We start from the raw sequence: 24,455 nt of genomic DNA, 5'->3' as shown, positions 1-24,455 counted from the left end.
AAAACCTGACACACACCCACTAAGCTGGGCTTGGGTGTACTATATTTCAAGACTCGAACAATTGGCTGAAGTCAGACAAACTGTAGCTTTAAAGCACAAGCGATGCATACCTCCATTGCAGCGTGTGTAGATTTCGGAGACTGTTGCTCTCTGGTTCTGGAGATCCCAACCTCAGAATATTCAGTCACAGTGGAATGGCTTCCTCCATCCTGATCAACAAGTTGAGAATATAATTCATTAACAAACATCAAGTGTATATCTCTATGCATTTTAAGATTTAGCCATATACAACAACAAAATTCCATAACTCAGTTGAATCCACTCACTATGGCCGATTCAAAATCACTTTTATCGTGATGCATTTGTTCTTTTTTTGACTAGCATTTTATTCATTTGAGGTTTAATGAAAACAATAATGTGTTAGGGACCACATCAGTGCCCGACATGTCCTAAACGTCTCCCAAATTAACAGCTGCAGTGGCTGGTAATGTTGTAGATTATTTCAGACTAAGGGTATATACAACTTCTGTTATTATTTCAATAAACTCATGATGAAACAGGTTATTAAATAGTATTTTTAAAAACAAAATAAATAACTTTACGGGGTCCCCACAAACATTGTAAAACCTGACACACACACACTAAGCTGGGCTGGGCTGGACTGTATTTCAAGTCTCGAACAATTGGCTGAAGTCAGACAAACTGCAGCTTTAAAGCACAAGCGATGCATACCTCCATTGCAGCGTGTGTAGATTTCGGAGACTGTTGCTCTCTGTTTCTGGAGATCCCAACCTCAGAATATTCAGTCACAGTGGAATGGCTTCCTCCATCCTGATCAACAAGTTGAGAATATAATTCATTAACAAACATCAAATGTATATCTCTATGCATTTTAAGATTAGGCCATATACAACAACAAAAATCCATAACTCAGTTGAATCCACTCACTATGGCCGATTCAAAATCACTTTTATCGTGATGCATTTGTTCTCTTTTTGACTAGCATTTTATTCATTTGAGGTTTAATGAAAACAATAACGTGTTAGGGACCACATCAGTGCCCGACATGTCCTAAACGTCTCCCAAATTAACAGCTGCAGTGGCTGGTAATGTTGTAAATTATTTAAGACTAAGGGTATATACAACTTCTGTTATTATTTCAATAAACTCATGATGAAACAGGTTATTAAATAGTATTTTTAAAAACAAAATAAATAACTTTACGGGGTCCCCACAAACATTGTAAAACCTGACACACACACACTAAGCTGGGCTGGGCTGGACTGTATTTCAAGTCTCGAACAATTGGCTGAAGTCAGATAAACTGCAGCTTTAAAGCACAAGCGATGCATACCTCCATTGCAGCGTGTGTAGATTTCGGAGACTGTTGCTCTCTGGTTCTGGAGATCCCAACCTCAGAATATTCAGTCACAGTGGAATGGCTTCCTCCATCCTGATCAACAAGTTGAGAATATAATTCATTAACAAACATCAAATGTATATCTCTATGCATTTTAAGATTAGGCCATATACAACAACAAAAATCCATAACTCAGTTGAATCCACTCACTATGGCCAATTCAAAATCACTTTTATCGTGATGCATTTGTTCTCTTTTTGACTAGCATTTTATTCATTTGAGGTTTAATGAAAACAATAACGTGTTAGGGACCACATCAGTGCCCGACATGTCCTAAACGTCTCCGAAATTAACAGCTGCAGTGGCTGGTAATGTTGAAGATTATTTCAGACTAAGGGTATATACAACTTCTGTTATTATTTCAATAAACTCATGATGAAACAGGTTATTAAATAGTATTTTTAAAAACAAAATAAATAACTTTACGGGGTCCCCACAATCATTGTAAAACCTGACACACACCCACTAAGCTGGGCTTGGGTGTACTATATTTCAAGACTCGAACAATTGGCTGAAGTCAGACAAACTGTAGCTTTAAAGCACAAGCGATGCATACCTCCATTGCAGCGTGTGTAGATTTCGGAGACTGTTGCTCTCTGGTTCTGGAGATCCCAACCTCAGAATATTCAGTCACAGTGGAATGGCTTCCTCCATCCTGATCAACAAGTTGAGAATATAATTCATTAACAAACATCAAGTGTATATCTCTATGCATTTTAAGATTTAGCCATATACAACAACAAAATTCCATAACTCAGTTGAATCCACTCACTATGGCCGATTCAAAATCACTTTTATCGTGATGCATTTGTTCTTTTTTTGACTAGCATTTTATTCATTTGAGGTTTAATGAAAACAATAATGTGTTAGGGACCACATCAGTGCCCGACATGTCCTAAACGTCTCCCAAATTAACAGCTGCAGTGGCTGGTAATGTTGTAGATTATTTCAGACTAAGGGTATATACAACTTCTGTTATTATTTCAATAAACTCATGATGAAACAGGTTATTAAATAGTATTTTTAAAAACAAAATAAATAACTTTACGGGGTCCCCACAAACATTGTAAAACCTGACACACACACACTAAGCTGGGCTGGGCTGGACTGTATTTCAAGTCTCGAACAATTGGCTGAAGTCAGACAAACTGCAGCTTTAAAGCACAAGCGATGCATACCTCCATTGCAGCGTGTGTAGATTTCGGAGACTGTTGCTCTCTGTTTCTGGAGATCCCAACCTCAGAATATTCAGTCACAGTGGAATGGCTTCCTCCATCCTGATCAACAAGTTGAGAATATAATTCATTAACAAACATCAAATGTATATCTCTATGCATTTTAAGATTAGGCCATATACAACAACAAAAATCCATAACTCAGTTGAATCCACTCACTATGGCCGATTCAAAATCACTTTTATCGTGATGCATTTGTTCTCTTTTTGACTAGCATTTTATTCATTTGAGGTTTAATGAAAACAATAACGTGTTAGGGACCACATCAGTGCCCGACATGTCCTAAACGTCTCCCAAATTAACAGCTGCAGTGGCTGGTAATGTTGTAGATTATTTAAGACTAAGGGTATATACAACTTCTGTTATTATTTCAATAAACTCATGATGAAACAGGTTATTAAATAGTATTTTTAAAAACAAAATAAATAACTTTACGGGGTCCCCACAAACATTGTAAAACCTGACACACACACACTAAGCTGGGCTGGGCTGGACTGTATTTCAAGTCTCGAACAATTGGCTGAAGTCAGATAAACTGCAGCTTTAAAGCACAAGCGATGCATACCTCCATTGCAGCGTGTGTAGATTTCGGAGACTGTTGCTCTCTGGTTCTGGAGACCCCAACCTCAGAATATTCAGTCACAGTGGAATGGCTTCCTCCAACCTAATCAACAAGTGGAGAAGTAATATAAACCATTAACCAATATGAGACAAACTGCAGCTTTAAAGCACATGCTATGCATACCTCCATATCCGAGTCTTTAGATTGTGGAGGCTGCTCTCTGGTCCTGGAAATTTCACTCTCAGCAGTTTTCGTCACAGTCGATTGTCCTTTGTCCTGATCCGCAAATGGAGACATACAATTTCTATTGATGTGATCATGTGATAAGGAGGAAAACAACTTTTAAATTAGTTTGTGGTTAGCCTACAAACAGTCAACCTGTTTACCATAAAATGAAAACAAACTGGAAACCCCAACATTTGAGGGACCAAAGCTCTGTTGCAAGTTATTTTTATGTCTGATACTTATTTGACAAACCTTTTTCCTCCAAGGCCAGTCCGCTGGTCCGTAGTCATAAGTTATCTCTTCACCAATGTCAAGGTCTCTTTGTGCAAATAAACACAGGTGAGGCTTGCCCTCTGTCACAATCATCTTCATTTTACAATTTGGGTGCTTGTGGTCATCATTGACCAGTCTTCCGAGACTGCCATCTTCTTTGGCAGCATCAATGCTTAAAAGACAATATGAAAAAATATATATATAAAATATATAGAATATACAGTATATACACATTTAAAAGGGGAAGGGAAATGCACAATTGGGTCATATTATAATATATATATAATAACATATATATCCTCAGAGATCAAGTGATTTTTCTCAAGACAATTTATGTCTTATGGCATTGATTTTCACCTGAACAGTTAAAACACTGAATGCATGAAAAAATAAAAATCTGATAACTGCAATCTTAGCCTCACCACCAAGTTTTTTCTTGCCAGCGGAAATCAAAGACAAAGACTCTTCCTGTTCCATAGTCCATCTTTCTCTTTTGGGATTCATCCCAATCTATTAATTCTCCTCTGTACTCCACCACAAAATCTTCTTTCCTGAAAGGGGCTTTGGTAAATACTCCTCGACCTTGTATGAACAAAAACAAAGGTTTGTAGCTTCATCTTCATAATTTTGACACAATTACTATGGAAAAGAAAAAAAAAAAAAAAAAAAAAAAAGAGTAGCAAGATCATCATTTGTACCACCATTTACTCTACAATGCCCTGATCACATTTTTGCACCTAAATCGGAGTCACCCCATTTTGAGGATTTGACAATTCCTGGTCACGATACAATAACAGGGCAATGTATTAAGATTAAGCCTGAACGATATATCATTTAAACATCTCCATCGCGAAGTGCATATGAGCGATAGTTTTATTTTTTTTAATCCACAAATTTATGTTGGTTCATGCTTTCTCGGTCCCGAGCTGATCGCTTTAGTGTCACTCGTGCTCCCTCCATCCCTCTCCCAGCTCTATGTTCCTCTGCACAGTTGCTTATTAAAGTTAACGATGGTTGTGTTTGATCTTGCCACTGAAGCGGACTTCAAATGCACCAGATGTTTCAGTCATTGTTTAACTTGTTAAGCACTTCTTGCAAGAAGGAAGCGTGCGTTGGAATGAATGTGTGTGTGTGGAAACGTTCGAGGTAGCCGGTCTTCTAAGGGGTTTTCTTTGTACAACTGTTGTGTCTTGGAAATGAACGCCAATAGTGATTCTGCAGCCAAGGTAGATAAACAGAAGCATTTACTAAAGCAAAGCATTTGTCTACTACAGTACTTTATTCTTGTTTAAAAATGATTAGGTGGGACAGTTACATTTAAAACTGATCATCATTATTTCATTTGAAATGCTTAAAACCCATTTTTTAAAATATTTAGATACATTTTTTAAAGCATACTTTGGGGGAAAAAAGTGAAAAACATGTCTAATATCTCTTTCCAATGCTAAAAAAATAGGTATAAATAAGTATTTTTAATATCACAATATATTGCAATCCCCCCAAAAATCGCAGCAATGTTTCTTCCAATATCGTTCAGGCCTAATTAAGATTAAAAAAAAAAAAAAAGGTAGAACTAGTTAATGTAAAAAAATTTCATATTCCAGATATCACTCTTGTATGATGATCTTATCATTAACGTCCTGCAACAGCCAGCAGAACATTCTATTTGTGGTACATATGCTTCTGCTGTTTCTGGATTTGTTGAAATATATACTTTTGTTTTTGTAATATCTGTGTACAACTGGATTGGTTTGTTATCAAGTTGTTTAGTGCAAACCGTTGTTTGGAAAATTAGGAAAATTAGTGAAAAAATAATTTGTTTACCTGAATAGCCTGGTGTTTGGAAAAAAAAAAAAAAAAAAAAAATAGAATTAAGATTGAACATTTGACGATACATCGCAGTATAGGAGATAAATGTGGACAAAATTGTTACTACCCTTTATATTTAAAAAAAACAAAAAAAAAACATATATTCAGACATGGGCTGATAACTAGTTTCAAAGGATACCAAGGTTTTAAAATGTCTAATTATCCGATTGTTAGATGAGCTATTTCAATATTATTGGCTGCTTTTAAACCCTAACAAACGTTCTCGCTGAGCTTATGGTGTTGACAGTTCGCAGGAATCAAATCAGCTTCTCAAAGCCGAAGGACATGCTGTTTTGTTAATACGAATCTTAGGCACACAACACAGTTGTTCAATGTAATTGCGTATAGAGCCGTCCCAAGTAGTCGATGACATTGATGACGTACTGTAAATGGGTCGGTTAGCACAACATACTGTTGAATGTTGATAATGTGAATACATCGACACGAGCATACAGTCAATTGTTAACAAATATGCACTGCTAAAATGGCATAAGCTTGGGATCCCAGTGTTTCGGGCAGGGAATAAGAGTTACGTTTGTTATAGTGGTTTTTAGTTTTTATGTTTGTAGAACAGCGGTAACCAATATGGTGCCCGTCGTCATCAGGTGCCCTGCCCCCCAAAAAACAAATAAGTAGTCGACAGTTTTAAAAATAGCTCACCAGTGATGCAATATTGTTAGTTCTCGATTCAACAATTTAAACTTGGTCTGAGCATTTTTTTTTCAGTACAAAATATTCTACATATTGTTTGAGAAAACATGAATAATGTAAACAAATTATCAAAATAATGCATTTTAGATTTCTATTTTGATACCGTAATATTTGTACTCAAGGTTATCATACGGTAAGAAACTGATTTTGGCCCATGCCTATACCCAATGGTCATTTAAAGTTAACCATATACGGATTTCCAATTTTTGGCACTGTTACATGCATAGGGTTAGCCAGCAATACAGTCAGCCACGATGAGAATTTGGCTGTTTTCAGGAGCATGAAGTTACTACATAAAGTTGCTTGAAAAGGTAAATTTTAAGCAATTTCCACAAAAATTGCCTTGCGCACCTCATAAAATGACATAAGGCAGGGGTTGGCAACCCAAAATGTTGACTCATGAAGACTCATATTGAACCAAAAAAAAAAAAAAACATGTCTGGAGCCGCAAAAAATTACATATTAGCCTTATAATGAAGGCAACACATGCTGTACGAATCTATATTAGATATGTTAGCCAATGACCAAAATGACTAAGTTGGCTACAAATAGATCATGAGCCTTTAACATTAAATGTTTATTTTTCCTGCAGTGCATCCTATTGAGAATGACGCACCACGTGACTACTCTGTTGTACGATGCTACCTCAACTTTGAACTTCATCACAATATTAATGAATTGAATAAATGTTTGTGTCATGATTTTCCTACTACAGAAACCATATTAAAACAAAAAATATATTTACCTCCCCCATCTTTTTCAGACATTTTTCAAGAAGCTCCACGGAGCCACTAGGACAGTGCTAAAGAACCGCATGCAGCTCTAGAGCCGCGGGTTGCCGACCGCTGACATAAGGCGATTAAAAAATATATATATCACCGAAAAAAATAATGCAAGGCCACATTTAAATAATTTGAAAAAAATCTAAATAAATACTCTTTGAGATTTAGACACGTCTGACTTGAACTAAAACGCTAAGAAGTCAACTCGGATACAGTAAAACAAAAACAATAACTTACAGTATATCTCAGTGAACATTTTAATACCATACAGTACCTTTAAAAGAACTGATGTACTTCTTCTCCAACTCGAGAGTCTTATCCAGACCCATTAAAGCATGTTCAATGGCATCCTGTTTTGGTGATTTCCTGCTTCTCAGGGAAGGCATTGCCAATTCTAAAAAATAAAATATAATGATTTTACACATTATTGGTATTATAGGCTAAATTTCTGCCTGCTGCCACACCAATTTGTAATTTTCTTTAAACAATGTAGCTGCATTACATAGCTTTCTTAGCGCTTTTATAAAAGAGTTACACTATAATGCAAAACTATCTTGTTAAATTTGTCCACGCAAGAGGGTATACGTTAATGTCCTACATAGCATATTGCTAGTTTGCATAGAGGTGCTTCAATAAAAACGTTTTGGCTACTATGCTAAGCTAGCTTACTAAAGTAAGTCCTTGCAGCACATACATACCGGCACTGAATTTCTGCACTAACTGCATAGCATAGTTGTCTTATATGCTTATATAAATCGCTATCGCTACAATGCTAAATTAGTTGGTTAAATTACGTGCGCCTCAGAGCAAGGCCAATTATGTGCTAAATGCTACCATCACAACGAAGCTGCTTATTTTAAACGTTTTATTTTTAACTATACCATCACTCCAATCAAGGAGAGTGTATATTGGGTCAAAATAACACTTACCTCTGCGTTAAAACAGGTAGTATATGTACTTTAATCAGGGTGACTTTCCAAAAGTTGCACTTCCTCCTCTCATTCAATTGTTCTCATCTGCAATGCATTGGGCGGTGCTTAATCAGTCTTCCCGCGCCAGCTGTGAACGTCAATATGTTTTAACCCCTTCAGACTTGCTGCGGGAGGACATGATGCGTGCGCATCTCTAAACCAATAAATACAGTGAATTCAGTTGCAATTGTCACTTCTGGGAGATGATTGTATGAAACTTTACCCATTGAAATCAAATCATGAGTAGTGAGAAGCCCTCTTTGCTATTTTTGGCTCTTTCAAAACGAATAACGTAAAGTGCCCGTTTGTCATCAAAAACACATTAACATAAAAAATGACCAATAAAAACTTTAAATAACCAAACCAAAAAATTGCACTTTGTTGTGGTGTTTGAGTAAAAATCAGGGCAGATTGTATTATTTTTTTCCCCATCAGTAAAACTGCGGGTCTGAAGGGGTCTCACTGTAACTTTAATTAATGTGTGGTTGTTAATAATTATATTTGAGTGACCTTTTTCAGGAAACACAATTTACATAAGAAGAGTTCATTTCCAAAAGCACGTCTTAAAATACACACACACATATATATATATATAAATTCAAAAAATTGTTTGCTTTTACTCAAATTTCTGGTAAAACCTGTAATAACACTGAATAAAAAAGGGTATGTTGGGTAAAGCACAAAAATCAAGGTTATCACTCATAGCAGTCGCATGCTAGGAGTTAATTGCAATAAGTCGTGACAGACAGACAGATAGTGTGGTGACCCTTTGTTGTTTGACATAATTCACCCATCGTACTGGTGTGTCCATTTGGCCGAGCGCGTTACCGGCTACGTCACAGTCACGGACAGATACTTTAGAGCTGCGCGCGTTCTGGCTGAGTTCAGAGTTCACAGAAAGCAGCAGAGTTCCTAGCGAGTTACAAGAGACACATGAGCCGCCGAGCACGGCAAATAAGACTCCATCCAACGTCTTACCGCTTACCCTGGTGACCCCGACGAGCCTCGCTGAAGTCTCAGAGGCATTTTTGAACACTTTAAGCAATGGCGGACGCTAGCTTTTTCGAGCTGGCGACGTTTAATGAGTCTTCTGCGGCCGCGTTGTTCGCGTTCGCGGAGGAGCAGTTCGTCCTCCGTGGTATTTCCAACGACACCATCCGCTTCTACCACGTGGTAGCCGCGCTCGGGTACTCGACGGCGGTCAGAGCACAGCACTTCATAGTCTTTCCGCCGAGACGTCGCACGTCTCGACCTCTTCCTCGACCGCAGCTGAGCAACGCGTGCCGCCTCTCTTGGCGTCCGCTTCTCCGGCCTCGCCTGGGCGGAGCTGCGCGACGCGCTCCTCGTCCTGGACGGGCGCCCGATCGTCCTGCTCGGTCGTCCACCGCCTTGCATCCTGGTCGTCGCTTTTGGTCGCCCGCCGCCTGGCATCCTGGGCGTCCTCCAGACTGTTCTGCTCAGACTTCCCGCATCCGGCGTCCTGGACGGCCGCCTGACCGTCTGTTCGGTCGTTTTCCACTGACGCCCCGGCAGAGCAACTCATGCATTCCGTTCTTTTGATTCGGGTTGCGCCTGGCGTCCTGTGTGGGTGAATTCTGGGGGGACCTGTGGGGTGACCCTTTGTTGTTTGACATTATTCACCCATCGTACTTGTGTGTCCATTTGGCCGAGCGCGTTACCGGCTACGTCACAGTCACGTGACAGACACTTTAGAGCCGCGCGCGTTCCGGCTGAGTTCAGAGTTCACAGAGAGCAGCAGAGTTCCTAGCGAGTTACAAGAAACACATGAGCCGCCGAGCACGGGAAATAAGACTCCATCCAACGTCTTACCGCTACGATAGATAGATAGATAGATAGATAGATAGATGATGTGTTTTTTCCCGTCAACATAGTATACATACATAACATACTGCCCGATTAAGATTACTTTAAGATTTTTTTTCAAAAGCAGTTCTATTCTTTCTCCACGTGGTTATTCTGGTTGACTTGGCAAGGTAGGCAGACTTTTGTGGAGGGTATGAAAACATATAGTGTTTATCTGAATGTTTTGGGGGAAAACAGCCACTTTCCCATTCATCTTCACTGTATTTCAAATAAATACAACAACTCATTTGGCAATTAGCCCCAGAAATTGGACTGAACTCTGTGGCTGCCATTGATAAGAAAAATAAATTATTATTTTTAACTGTAAGGGTGAGAAGCAAACGATCATGTTTCTGTGCCATTAACAGCAGCAGATGTCCAATCAATTTTGACAGGCAGGGCAACCATTGGCTGCTAACTCACTCAATCAAATATATATGTATATATATATATAACACCATTATAACACCATGGTGTTAAATACAAATCATATCAGCCATCCATCGGTCTTCTTTGAGGTCGGGTCACAGGGACAGCAGCTTCAGCATCCCATACCATACTGTTTCCTCTGCTAGTTTGTCGGTCATCCCAAGGCCAGCTACAGTAGATCCACCTGCAATTCGCACCCACATCTTTTGTTTTCTCACTAGTAAAGGAGACCTAGTTTTAGACTGGCGGTCCAATCGGGCTGGAAGGGCTGTGGCGGGCCCTGCCACCGGAGCCTCGGGGAGTGGGGTTTGCACCCCCACCCTATTAAATTCTCGCCGCAAAGCCTTTCGGACCCCCGCCGGCTGATGAGGGGGCCAGTAACCAGGTTGGTGAGGGCACGCCTCGCGTCGCAGTGGCGCTGAGGAGTCATCCACTGGACCTCGACGCTCTCGGCTGATTCTGAGGCGTTCGGTACGGGTGGACGCTGGATGGACGCCTGGAACAAGCTCTCACTCCAAGATGATGCCAGCGTGTCTGCCTTGTCTTTTGAGCTTGCCAGGTTGGGCATCGCTGTAGTCGCCTTCATCGACCAGGCAGTGGCCAGATCAAGGTAGGTGGTTACACCTATGACTGGTCGGGTCGAGCCGAAGGTCGGCGCACCGAGGGTTTGGCCATTGTGGTGGCCAACAGGGGGGCTTCGCAGGTCAGGGAGGTCATGCTGGTCTCAGAGCGTACCATGAGGGTGCGACCCGCTCACTCGGTGGGCGTTATGTCGTTTGTTGCAGTGTACGCTCCAACCAGGGAAAGTGAGCTTCCAAAGAAGGGAGCCTTCTACACTGAGCTTGAATCGGCGATGGATGCTGTTCCAAAGAGAGACACAAGGATCATGCTTGGCGACTTCAACACTGTCACTCGTACGTCATGGGACTGCTAGGAGTCATGTCTCGGTCCTCACAGCTCTGGAACGTGTCCCCAAGGGAATCTGTGACGACAACTCCGAGAGGCTGCTCGACTTTGCAGTAAGTCGCGGTCTTCGGGTTGGAGGGTCGTGGTTCACGAGGCCGAATTTACGGACCTGGTATTCTAATACTGGCCGAACTGCGAAGGAGCTCGATCATGTACTCGTGGACGGAACTGTCGTGTCTTCCAGAGTGGCCAGTTCTTCAGCACTGACCATCAGTTGCTGGTAGCGACACTGAAGCTACAGCTAGGGGCATGCCGCATTGCGCGACGGCCAGCCAAATTCGGCTGGATGTCGGAAGCCTGCGGGACCCCCGGGTGGCAGACGCGCACTCCAAAAACCTGACAGAATGGCTTGGGCGACTGGGCGTTGTGGGGGAGGCGCAGGATATGTGGACTGGCTTCAGGGACTGTGTCCGGGCGACAGCTAGTGACAGCATCCCAAAGTTGCCCGGGGCCATCGGAGTGGGCTTTCGGAAGCGACGTTAAACATCATCGACGAGAGCCGCAAGGCAAGACTTGACCGCAATTCCGAGCCCTACAGGCAGCTGAGGAGAAAGCCCATCTGCACAGTTCATGGGGAGCAGGAGGACACACATTCCGGCGACGCTCGTCTGGTTTTCTAAGTCATCCACGAGCTGCGTTCCTCTGCCTCCCGTCCAAGCTGCACGGTGGTTCTAGCTGCTGATGGCACAGTCCTGTCGGAAGAGGACGCCCCGTGGCGCTGGGTTTAGTACTTTGAGGAGCTGCGTGGGGCCGAGCCTCCCAGCTGAGAGCTCCCCGCCAAGGGCATTGCATGCCTGACGCCTGATCCACTGGTCAACATTGTTGTGCCAACCCTTGAGGATGTCCGAAAGGCTGTTGGCCAGTTGGGGGATGGGAGTGCACCAGGCAACTGCGGTGTCTACGGATAGACGCTTAAAGCTGGGCCGACGCCGCCCTGCGGGAGTTGCAGGCACTCATCTGCTCCGTTTGGAGCTCGGGTGACATTCGAGAGTCCAGCAACCACCACAGGGTCACCCGCCTCTCAGTGCCCGGCAAAGCCTTCACACATGTACTTCTGAACAGGATACGTCAGCAGCTACTCGATCACCAGCGTCCTGAATAGTCTGGGCTCACACCAAAGAAGTCCACTGTCGACCGCATCCTAGCACTTCGCGTTTTTTCAGAGCGACTTCTTGAATATGAGAAGGAAGTATTAGCTGCCTATGTCGATTTCAGGAAGGCGTTGGAGTCAGTGAGTAGAGACGCTTTGTGGAGACTTTTGGAGCTCCGCAGCATTCCACTGCACCTTGTTCTCATCCCGGCTCTGTACTCTGGAACAGAGGGTGCTGTGTAGTAGCTGGAAGAGAATCTTGCGAATGTAAGGGTACCGGGCCGGGAAGGCGCCCGGACCTACGCTAGGAGATCAGCCGCTGAGTGGAGCGCGAGGGTGAACGCAGCGAAGCGTCTTCCTTGCACGTGTCCCCACACCTGACCTCACCTGAATGACAGCAAGACCCGGAGGGGCATGATTGAGAGTAACCCCAAACACCCCTAGATCAGCTCCTGAGTGGTTTTTAATGCCTGGAAATCTGCGCTCATTGCATATCAATATTTATACAATGTCTAAGCATAAAGAAGTCCATATGTCCATTTGGCACCTGGACACCTTAGGCCGCAGCTCAATTAATGACTTTGTAGTCGTGTCATTAGGCCTGCGGCTGAATGTCATGGACGCTCGGGTGAAGAGAGAGGTGGAGCTGTCAACTGATCACATTATGAGTTGGCTCCAGTGGTAGGAAAAGATGCCAGTCTGGAAAATCTGAATGTTTTGTGAGGCAGGGCTCCACACGTTTTGCATTGCTTGCATTGGTGTGCCTAACTTTTTTTTTGGATGCACCAGCACAAAATCTAGGACCCATATTTTTCATTGCATCGCATTTGATGCCATACTTTGTAGAAATTGCTTGTCGTAATGAAGTGCTTCAGTGAGTTTAGATTGAACATTTTAATTTAAGACATTGAAAAACAACAAAATCCAAATAAGTGCTTCTGCTTAAAGTCCGTCACTGAACAGAATTTGAGAATTTCAAACTTCCTAAAACTTCTAAAATCCTAGATGGTTAGCAAATTTAGGATAAAGGAAACATCGTTTTTCCGATTGTTTACGCTTTCAGTTTCCAAAAAGGATCAGTTTTCATTCAGAATTAAAGGTAAACTCCAAACATGGTAAAACTGACTAGTTATTTGAATAAACGTTGAGATGTGCATGAAACATTTTCGAGATATCATCTCGTGTATTCATAAGCATAAAATGGTAATGAACCACCTACACCTTTCACCCATGGCTTGAAAAATTGGATCATTTTACGCTTTCATCTGTTGGGAAAGATCCGCAAAAGTTTGTTAAAAAACGCGAAGGTGTCTTGTGAATGAATGTATAAGTTTTAATACACATAATTTATATAACTCAAAGTGTTGTATATATTAAAGCTTTTACCTGAGAGGGATTTTTGTATTATTGTAGTTGCGCAATGTGTCCCCACAACAGATCAAAAACTGGGTGATCTGTGTGTGCCCACAATGACATAAAAACAAGACAAGTTTGTTCTGTGTATGTCCACACAATGGCATAAAAACAAGACAAGTGTGTGAAAGTGTGCGTAACTGTGTGTAGATGCAGTACCATGTTCTGTCTACAGGGGCAGCACTGAGCACACACACTTCACACAAAAAAGTTGGTTTTCGTGTATTGTGGGTAAAGCGCTGAAATTTTGACAGAACGTCTATCTAGTCATTTTATCACTATATCAATGATAAAAATTGTGGGGTCCAGGGTTTTGGTCCCCACAAGTTTTTTGGTCCCCACACTATGACTGGGCTGTCAGGTGTTGGTCCCCACAATGTAGCAAAGACAAACACACACACACACACACACACACACACACACACACACATATATATATATATATATATATAATATATAAGGGCTGTAAAACGATTAAAATTTTTAATCGAGTTAATTACAGCTTAAAAATTAATCGTAATTAATCGCAATTAATCGCAATTCAAACCATCTATAAAATATGCCATATTTTTCTGTAAATTATATATATATTCTGTAAAATAATTTGTTGGAATGGAAAGATAAGACACAAGATGGATATATACATTTAACATACGGTACATAAGGACTGTAGTGGGCATTTCACTCTACTGTCATTTAAATCTGTCTATGCTGTCCTCACTCCGAAGCGTCTACTTTTTCCAAAGCTCGACAGCTAGTGAATGACGCCTTAATAATGAGACTTCTTCCTTTTTCATCTGATTTATTAATAAAATGGCCTCAAACTATTGTCCTCTTTAGACCGTAGTGAAACTACAAAAAAAAGTACACAAGCATTGCATTAGCAACAACGTTAGCTTAGCACGCTATACAGGTTCACTAAACATAAACAAAAAGCGTCTCATACAAAAAATATAACATTTCGCTTACTAACATAATATGTACATTCTTTATAACAACCATACTTACGGACAAATCTTTTCCAAGGATCGTATAAGCACAACATTACAACGTAAGCGTCAGCCCGAGACGTCGTACAGCCATATTGAACTGGCAAGAAAGCAATAAACCATGTCGCAAAGCGACCACAAGAGTTCGCTGTTAGCACAAAAAACCTTGCTGTAAAACTTACCAAAAGGCAGAATACTGTCTGAGCGGGACATGTGCGTTAATTGCGTCAAATATTTTAACGTGATTAATTAAAAAAAATTAATTACCGCGCCCTAATATATATATTTATATACTGGACTGTCTCAGAAAATTAGAATACACAATATTCTAATTTTTTGAGACAGTCCTGTGTATATATACAGGACTGTCTCAGGAAATTAGAATACACAATATTCTAATTTCCTGACTGTCTCAGGAAATTAGAATACACAATATTCTAATTTCCTGACTGTCTCATATATACACAGGACTGTCTCAAAAAATTAGAATATTGTGTATTCTAATTTTCTGAGACAGTCCAGTATATATATATATATATATATATATATATATATATATATATATATATATATATATATATATATATATATATATATATATATATATACACACACATACATATACATATATATATATATATATATAAAAGTTGTAAAGCAATAAAACTGCAACACAAATGAATGAAATGAACAAAAAAATGTATAATGGGTCAAAATTATTTTTCAAACAGATCATGTGAGTAGCACCTTGGATGGTCATTTGCTATGCATATAATAAAAAAAAAAAAAAAATAGGGGAAGGCAATTTAATTTTTCAAATGATTTTTTTCTTTGATTGAAAATATATATTTTCTGATTGAAGCAATTTATTTGGGATTGAATGATTCAGACACAAATGTCCTACCCATAATATGGCCCAAACACAAAAAGGATTTTTTCAATCAAAGAAAACTTTTTCAATGAAAAATTAAGTGTACAAATACAAATTTCTCAATCTCAAATATTTTTTCGCATTCAAAAACCTTTTTCCATGTTTGAAATTTTTCTTTTTTAAATTGAAGTGATTTTCTTTTTGAAAATATATATTTTTCGAAGCAACTTATTTTTTTTTGATTGAATAATAAGAAAAATAGCTTTCACATGCATTTTTTTTTTGAGTTTCAAATTCATTTTTGCATTCAGATTGCATTTTTTTTTGATTGAAGCGACTTTTTTTGATTGAAGCAACTTTTTTTTTGGATTGAATAATAAAGACACAAATCTACCTCCATATGGGTCTGCCCAGGGGATACAACTTTTGACTCGGGTAACTACATTGGCACGACACTGGCAGGTCATCAACATGTTGTGCGACCCCCTGCCCTAAAAATCAAACTCCGCCTATGGTTGCTAAGTGTCCACAACAAACCAATTTGGCACACAAAGTGCAGTTATTTCTGATGTTAATAAAATTTACAGACTGTAGGGCTCATCTGACTATAACCCGCGATCCACCAACTCTGACACGAAAACGACATTTGTTCATAGATAAGCCGCATAGGACTATAAACCGCAGCTATCCTCACTGTATCATGGGATGTTTACTTTACACTAGACGTGCCGATCCCCGGTTTCAAGGTATACCGTGGTATGAAAACGTCACGATTTCAAAACCGCCAAAATTTTCCGTCATACCGTCCCTAAGATATTAGCTATTTTTTATGTACTATAAATGCAGGGAGAAATCCCTCGATTGCAGCTGCAAGGCTCAACCCTTTCCCACTGGCTGTTGCTCAGTGTCAGTGAGTCAGCTGTGCTACACAATGGCCGGAGGAGGTGAAACTCCTGAACTTTTTCCCCCTGTTGAAGAAAACTATATTGCTGGTATGGGAATACTTCGGCTACAGAAAAGTTACAGACGGCTGCGGCTTAGAGGAGGACATGTAAAACATGAGGGTTTAGGTGGGTGGCTGCTGAGGTGGCAATATGATTTCACATTTTTACAAAATTAAAGGTTTGTAAACACCATCGTGAAAGTTTGCCACCATTTAACGTGGCGGGTTCTGGTCCCCATTAACCGCGAAAAACAAAGGATCACTGTATAGCACTTTAAACTATGCTATTCCAGTGCGCATTACATTGGCACATCCATAAGAGGTGCTGTCGCCATATAAATCCCTGCCATGCCTTCTGGGTCCAATTTAGTTTAGTGTCTTGCCCAAAGACAAACTGCTGACCTTTGGGTCATTGGACGACCTGCCCTTCGAGACGCAGCAGTTTAATAAGTCACTTTCAAGTCAGAATGGTTTGGATCTTTCGGCAAATGCCAAAAACATGTCAGTATGACAACAATACAAATGAATTTACAAATTTTGGTGCGAAATGGGAGAAGCTGACTAGTTTGAACCTGACCTTGGGGTGGTAGGCGTGGCAAGACTCAGGGCGCCTGCGCACTTTCTGCGTCTTCATCCGGTTGCACTTGACGGTGGCGTTATGTTTTCGGACGTCAAAGAAAACGGTCTTGAGTTGACTTAGGCAATGGGTGGAGCTGCGTGGCAGGAAAAAGGATATATTTGATCTCTTTAGGCTGCAGCAGGATGGGGCCGTACTGGCGTGAACAATCACAGTTTGCCTCCGTCACCAGCAGCAGCAAGTTGGTGTCGGGAATCTGCTGCACCACAAACATCCTGCAGACGGAACAACATTGAAACTTTTAGCCAACCGTAAATAACAGTGTAACATCATAAAACTAAAGTATACAAAATCTTGTCGTGCACGCTGTGTGTGTGTATATATGTACTTCTGGCAGCGTCCACATTTGATGATACTATTTGCCTCCTTGACGGACGTGTCGTACGTAAATCCATGGTAGGCTGTCTCGCATGGAACCAGCGCTTCAACCTTTTTCTGCTTGTGAGCTACAAAGACACACACAGTCACACTTATGAGACATGTAGAAATACAGTCAAATCCACAGCATTATGCTGATGTTGAACTCACTCGTGTGATATCCAGCCTTGGCTGGTAGATGATGATGATGATGATGATAAAGATGATCACATGGAGGAAGGTGATGAAGGTTGTAATGTCATCAATGTGAAACATTAACATGTAGATGACAAGAACCCCACCCCCCAAGGACGCCCCTTACAAACCAGCAGTGTCCTTCTGAGAATACAGCAGTGCCTTGAGATACAAGTGACCAGATTTAAAGATTTTTTTTTTTTTTAATGGATAACAACAACAATATTCTGATACCATTAGCAGTTGGGAGCGTGCCTCCAAGTTGCGAGTGATAGTGATTTGAGATACAGTGGGGCAAATAAGTATTTAGTCAACCATCAATTGTGCAAGTTCTCCTACTTGAAAAAATTAGAGAGGCCTGTAATTGTCAACATGCGTAAACCTCAACCAAGAGAGACAGAATGTGGAAAATTTTTTAATTTTTAAAGAATTTATTTCCAAATTACAGTGGAAAATAGGTATTTGGTCACCTACAAAAAAACCAAGATTTCTGGCTGTCAAAGAGGTCTAACTTCTTCTAACAAGGTCTAACGAGGCTCCACTCGTTACCTGTATTAATGGCACCTGTTTTAACTCATTATCGCTATAAAAGACACCTGTCCACAACCTCAGTCATCACACTCCAAACTCCACTATGGCCAAGACCAAAGAGCTGTCGAAGGACACCAGAGACAAAATTGTAGACCTGCACCAGGCTGGGATGACTGAATCGGCAATAGGTAAAACGCTTGGTGTAAAGAAATCAACTGTGGGAGCAATTATTAGAAAATGGAAGACATACAAGACCACTGATAATCTCATTTGATCTGGGGCTCCATGCAAGATCTCACCCTGTGGCGTCAAAATGATAACAAGAACGGTGAGCAGAAATCCCAGAACCACACGGGGGGACCTAGTGAATGACCTACAGAGAGCTGGGACCACAGTAACAAATGCTACTATCAGTAACACAATGGGCAAATCCTGCACTGCCAGACGTGTCCCCCTGCTGAAGCCAGTACACGTCCAGGCCTGTCTGCGGTTCGCTAGAGAGCATTTGGATGATCCAGAAGAGGACTGGGAGAATGTGTTATGGTCAGATGAAACCAAAATACAACTTTTTGGTAGAAACACAGGTTCTCGTGTTTGGAGGAGAAAGAATACAGGAAAATAAAGGAAAGAATGAATGGGGCCATGTATCGAGAGATTTTGAGTGAAAATCTCCTTCCATCAGCAAGGGCATTGAAGATGAGACGTGGCCGGGTCTTTCAGCATGACAATGATACCAAACACACAGCCAGGGCAACAAAGGGGTGGCTTTGTAGGAAGCATTTCAAGGTCCTGGAGTGGCCTAGCCAGTCTCCAGATCTCAACCCCATAGAAAATCTGTGGAGGGAGTTTAAAGTCCGTGTTGCCCAACGACAGCCCCAAAACATCACTGCTCTAGAGGAGATCTGCATGGAGGAATGGGCCAAAATACCAGTAACAGTGTGTGAAAAGCTTGTGAAGAGTTACAGAAAACGTTTGGCCTCCGTTGTTGCCAACAAAGCGTACATAACCAAGTATTGAGATGAACCTTTGGTATTGACCAAATACTTATTTTCCACCATGATTTGCAAATAAATTCTTTAAGAATCAAACAATGTGATTTTCTGTTTTTTTCCCCCCACGTTCAGTCTCTCATGGTTGAGGTTTACCCATGTTGACAATTACAGGCCTCTCTAATATTTTCAAGTGGGAGAACTTGCACAATTAGTGGTTGATTAAATACTTATTTGCCCCACTGTATCAGTGTTTGGATTGATTAGTGTGTCTCAAGGCACCAGTGTGCTATAATAATATCGGGAGAATCAATTACCGTCCACATAGTAATCCGAGTGCCACAAACCGCACAGGTTGAAGTCCAACACGAACCTTGAGACACACACACACATTTGAACCAATTTTACTACATGTAATGTTACGCTTGATTGTATTGCTTTTTACATGGCAAATTGTTGCATAGACCAATCAAATTGTTGCTGACTGGTTTTGTGATAAAAAGATGCCATCAACATATGTATTCACAGTGTCACAATAGAGCATGAAAAGTGAACGCTATGGGAAGCGTTTTGCTGACGCATGAAGGAAACAGCATCTTTTCTCGTATTTACTGTTTGTTTGTATTATTCTAACACACCCAATATAAAATAAATAGCATTTATATCATAGTTTTAGGAAAATAAGCATAATATATTTGAACAATTGGACTTGGAATGATTAGAGCTTGCAGCGCCAAGACAACGGGCAGATAAGGACAGAAAGATACAGGATGCCTTCTGACCCTGGAAGCCCAACGCGCATGTCATGCGGCTGACTTGACGCTGACAACCAGGTGATAGGCAAGACATCTACAAGCCCACGTCTGCACCACCAAATCCCGCAATCAACTCTTCCGGAAAGTCCAGAACAAATGGCGGGACATCTTGTCTGCCACAAGGAACATCTGATACGGAGGAACCCATTTCCATGGTAATTGCTATTCGTTTGGCTGGACCTAGAAGACCCAGCTTTCTTCTTTGGGTTTATAATGTGACAAATGGAGCCAGAAAAAGGCACGCTACTCCCAGCGCACAAACATAGACAATAACTATGCACTAGCTGGGAGCCTGGGGACTAAATGGCAGATGAGGAACGGGCTTGGTGAAGAAGTCAAAACGTCGTAGGTCGTGGACATCGTAGCCCGAGGACTCCCTGTATTTCATATTTTAACGTTTCATGGTTTAACTCATTACATTGGAACAGGGGTGGCCAATAAGCTGTGCCATTAGTACACACAGCGCTAGAGTTGGCCTCCCTCCATGCTGCACACATATAATCAATAGGTCGCAGCCATGTCTTCGTCAAAACATTAAATATATCACTTTTAAACGTAAAACACATCACCTGTTAACGTAAAAACAAATCTATCGTGCCTAAATGTAATAGAGAACTTTCAAAAATTTTCCATAAGTTGTCCTTACTCACATAAGCGCATTGGAAAAGATCCAGCGGATGATCGCCACCAGGCCATAGAAAGGCTGCCGAGACAAAAACAAGACAGCATTCAAAATTTGTCACTTCAGTTGAAAGATGAAAAACATCAAAAAATGGCACATTAGATCAAAACAGAATCAGAATATGTAAATGAGAATACTATGTAAGTGTTTGCCATGAAATTCTGCTTCTTTATTAACCCCTTGATGTCGAAAAAAAAAAAAAAAAGAGATTTAAAAATATTTTGTTTTTGCTTCAAGTTGATGCTAAATCAAGTTGAATAAGATAATTAAATTACATAATAATAGGACAAAGGGATAAATAATGATGAAAACTCATATAAATTTTAGGGCTGTCAAACGATTAAAATTTTTAATCGAGTTAATCATAGCTTGAAAATGAATTAATCGTAATTAATCGCAATTCAAACCATCTCTAAAATATGCCATATTTTTCTGTAAATTATTGTTGGAATGGAAAGATAAGACACAAGACAGATATATACATACACCATATTGTACATAAGTACTGTATTTGTTTATTATAACAAAAAATCCACAAGATGGCATTAACATTATTAACATTCTTTCTGTTAAAGGGATCCACGGATAGAACCACTTGTAGTTCTTAAAAGATAAATGTTATAGTTACAAGTTATAGTAATTTTATATTAAAACCCCTCTTAATGTTTTCGTTTTAATAAAATTTGTAAAAATTTCAGTCAAAAGTATAGTTCATATAATAATAAGAAGAATAAAAATAACAATAATAAGAATAGAGTGACCAAAGTCTGAGTAAGTTTTTTGTGTATTTTGCAAAGCTATTTTGATTGGGAATGCCATGTCTCTTTGCATAGTTGTTTAACTGTGTGAGAATAGGGCCTCATTAATACAGATTGAAATGCTTTTCTTTTTGTGAACATTATTTTTTTTAGAGATAGGAATATTATTTTTGTTGTGCTTTCACTAAATGATACTTGGAGTTGCCGAAGCTTATGCCAATAAACGGCGCGGTCCAATGAACGCCTGTGTCCACTTGCCTTTATAACATATATATCTCTGTACATATTTTACCCAAAATACAACAAGAGACACATAATTGCCACTAAAAGAAAGTAAACTTACAGAAATATGTGTGGAGCACAAATAGCACAATGCAACAGCATAAACGTCTCACAACTAATTCTCTCACTATTAGAGAGTATAGTCCCTTAGTCTCCCTGAGTAAATGCATTCATCAAATCAATGAATGGATGTGCCGGAATTTTCTCCAGTTAAATGTGGAGAAGACAGAAGTGATCATTTTATAAGCAGGCACCTAAGCACAATGTCACTTACAGCTACAAATCAAGTCAGAAACCTTGCTGTAATTATTGACTCAGACCTCAAATTTGATAGCCATCTAACTAACTAAATCTGCTTTTTACCACCTAAAATATAGCCAGAATTAAGGGGCTTCTGACGCAACAAGACATGGAAAAATTTATGCATGCATTCATTTTCAGCAGATTGGACTATTGCAACGGTATATTTACGGGTCTTGATAAAAAAATCACGCAGAATGCTGCAGCCAGAGTCCTCACAAATACAAGGAAGCTGGACCACATTACACCCAGTGAGTCAAAGGATAGACTATAAAATACCACTGCTCATCTACAAAACACTTAATGGCCTTGGACCAAAATACATGCTTGATTTGTTAGATTCCTATGAGACATCTAGACCCCTTAGGTCGTCTGGAACCGGTCTCCTGCATGTTCCAAGAACAAGAACCAAGCAGGGTGAGGCAGCATTTAGCTATTATGCTCCTCACCTCTGGAACAAGTTACCTGAACGTCTGAAGTATGCTCAAACTGTTTGCGCCTTTAAATCAGGGCTGAAAACGCTTTTGTTTATTACTGCATATCCATAACTGTCTATATATTTCAATCTACTTGCTTTCTATTCCTCTTGTGCTTATCTTCATTGCTGATTTCAATTATTATTATTATTAGTAGTTTTCGTTTTATTTTTATTTAGTTCGTTTTATTCTATTTGTGATTAAATGCGATTTTTATGTATAACTTTATTTCCTATTTTGACTGTCTTGGTTTTTATGTTGTATTGATTTAAATGTGATTTGTATTATCTTCATGTGATGTAAAGCACTTTGAATTGCCTTGTGTTGAATTGTGCTATATAAATAAATTTGCCTTGCCTTTGCCATTAGAAGGAATGCCATTAGTATGGAACGGCGCTGCCCCTAAGCGGCTGGTGGCATTCTCTTCACTCTCAATGTGCATAAACGGCGTCATTGTAATCTGTTTGAGGCAATGTGTGAGTGAGTCATTCCGTGCATGCGTTAATTGCGTCAAATATTTTAACGTGATTAATTTAAAAAATCAATTACCGCCCGTTAACGCGATAAATTTGACAGCCCTAATGAATTTATGTCACAAAAAAAAAAAAAAAAAACTTTTATTACTAACGTGTCACTAATTCACGACAAAAGGCATCAACGGATAAACTACTTGATAAAGTATACTTGGATGGGACTCAAATTTGCAATTTGAAAAAAAAAAAGAAGCAAATTTATGGCGTAGCATTCATTGTTTTGAATGCTTTTTAGTTGGGATTTACCTACCAGAGCCTGTTGTTCAGATTGTGTGTGCCTTTTAGGGTGTTCTTCAGTTCATTGTTCTGTTTGCGTATTTTGTGTTAAATGGTGTGTTTTGTCATGTTGTGCACACTCACACTTAGCAGAGGTCGAGCGCTGCTGGTGTGATGATGGCTATTCTTGCACATAGCCTGGTAGTCGAACAGCGACACCCTGAAAATGCAGCATTAGGAAATAGCAGACACACACTTTTCATCAAGTGTGTGCTGGGCTTTGACTCAACACAAAAGACTACATGCAAGATTGTAAAGGAACACAATACAAAAATGTACAGTAAATATATACAGTAGGGATGTAACGAGAGCAAAATTCTTGACTGAAACCGAAAACCGAATATTGGAAACACTTGGCTGAAAAACCGAAAGGCTGAATAATACACATGTATACAATTCATTTTTTTACTTATTTATTTTCTTAAATTATTTTATTTCATTAAATTCCGATTAATGTCCTTTGCCTTTTTAAAAAATTTTAAACGAGCAGACGGAAATAAAATATGGTCCCTTCTCACAAGTAATCAAACATGTTCTATGAACCCCGAGGCTCGAGAAATTTTGTTTGATAGGTACAGATTCTGAAACCCCCTCGGGGGCAGTGAGCATTTTGTGTCAAACTCTGAATGCGTCCAATAGGTAGAATAGAGGTGCCGGCGTCGTCGTAGCATTCTGTTCGGTGGATGTCATGGCCGATGAAACCTTGATAAATGTGCTTTCTTAGAAGATTGAAAAATGGGTCACGCCTCCAGTTGCTGATTTAAATGAGATTTCGACATTCGTTTGTGTGGAACTGTAGTTCACAACAACAAGAAAAAACTATTTCGTTGTCGCTGAAACTAGTAAAGCTATTTACAATGCTATTACAATCTCTAACACTCATTCAAATATGATTAGCTGTTTCTTGTGCAACAAGTGGAATCAATTGAAAGCCAGGCGAGTGAGCCGAGTCCCAGCGGCGACAAAGTTGAACGAAGCTGCTCCCGGCCAGATTAAACACTGGCAGAGGAGG

General features: G+C 40.1%; 1 protein-coding gene across 3 annotated transcripts in view; it reads right to left on the bottom strand.

Annotated features, from left to right (window-relative positions):
* Window positions 1-24,455, bottom strand: part of LOC130915926 (voltage-dependent calcium channel subunit alpha-2/delta-4-like) — a 95,664-nt gene that overhangs the window by 12,386 nt on the left and 58,823 nt on the right. For 2 of the 3 annotated variants that reach the window (XM_057836174.1, XM_057836175.1), the window contains 7 exons: window positions 23,528-23,603; window positions 20,787-20,839; window positions 19,639-19,694; window positions 17,778-17,798; window positions 17,578-17,695; window positions 17,344-17,464; window positions 17,190-17,267 (listed from right to left, as the gene is read on the bottom strand). In XM_057836174.1, coding sequence (XP_057692157.1) covers window positions 17,190-17,267; window positions 17,344-17,464; window positions 17,578-17,695; window positions 17,778-17,798; window positions 19,639-19,694; window positions 20,787-20,839; window positions 23,528-23,603 — 523 coding nt within the window. The remainder of the gene's footprint in view (window positions 1-17,189; window positions 17,268-17,343; window positions 17,465-17,577; window positions 17,696-17,777; window positions 17,799-19,638; window positions 19,695-20,786; window positions 20,840-23,527; window positions 23,604-24,455) is intronic. The other variant, XM_057836176.1, reaches the window with a different exon arrangement.

This window comes from Corythoichthys intestinalis, chromosome 5 (genome assembly GCF_030265065.1).
Source record: "Corythoichthys intestinalis isolate RoL2023-P3 chromosome 5, ASM3026506v1, whole genome shotgun sequence".
Classification (NCBI taxonomy): Eukaryota; Metazoa; Chordata; class Actinopteri; order Syngnathiformes; family Syngnathidae; genus Corythoichthys; species Corythoichthys intestinalis.
The sequence above is the reverse complement of the archived record's forward strand: the minus strand, read 5'-3'. Positions and strand labels throughout refer to the sequence as shown.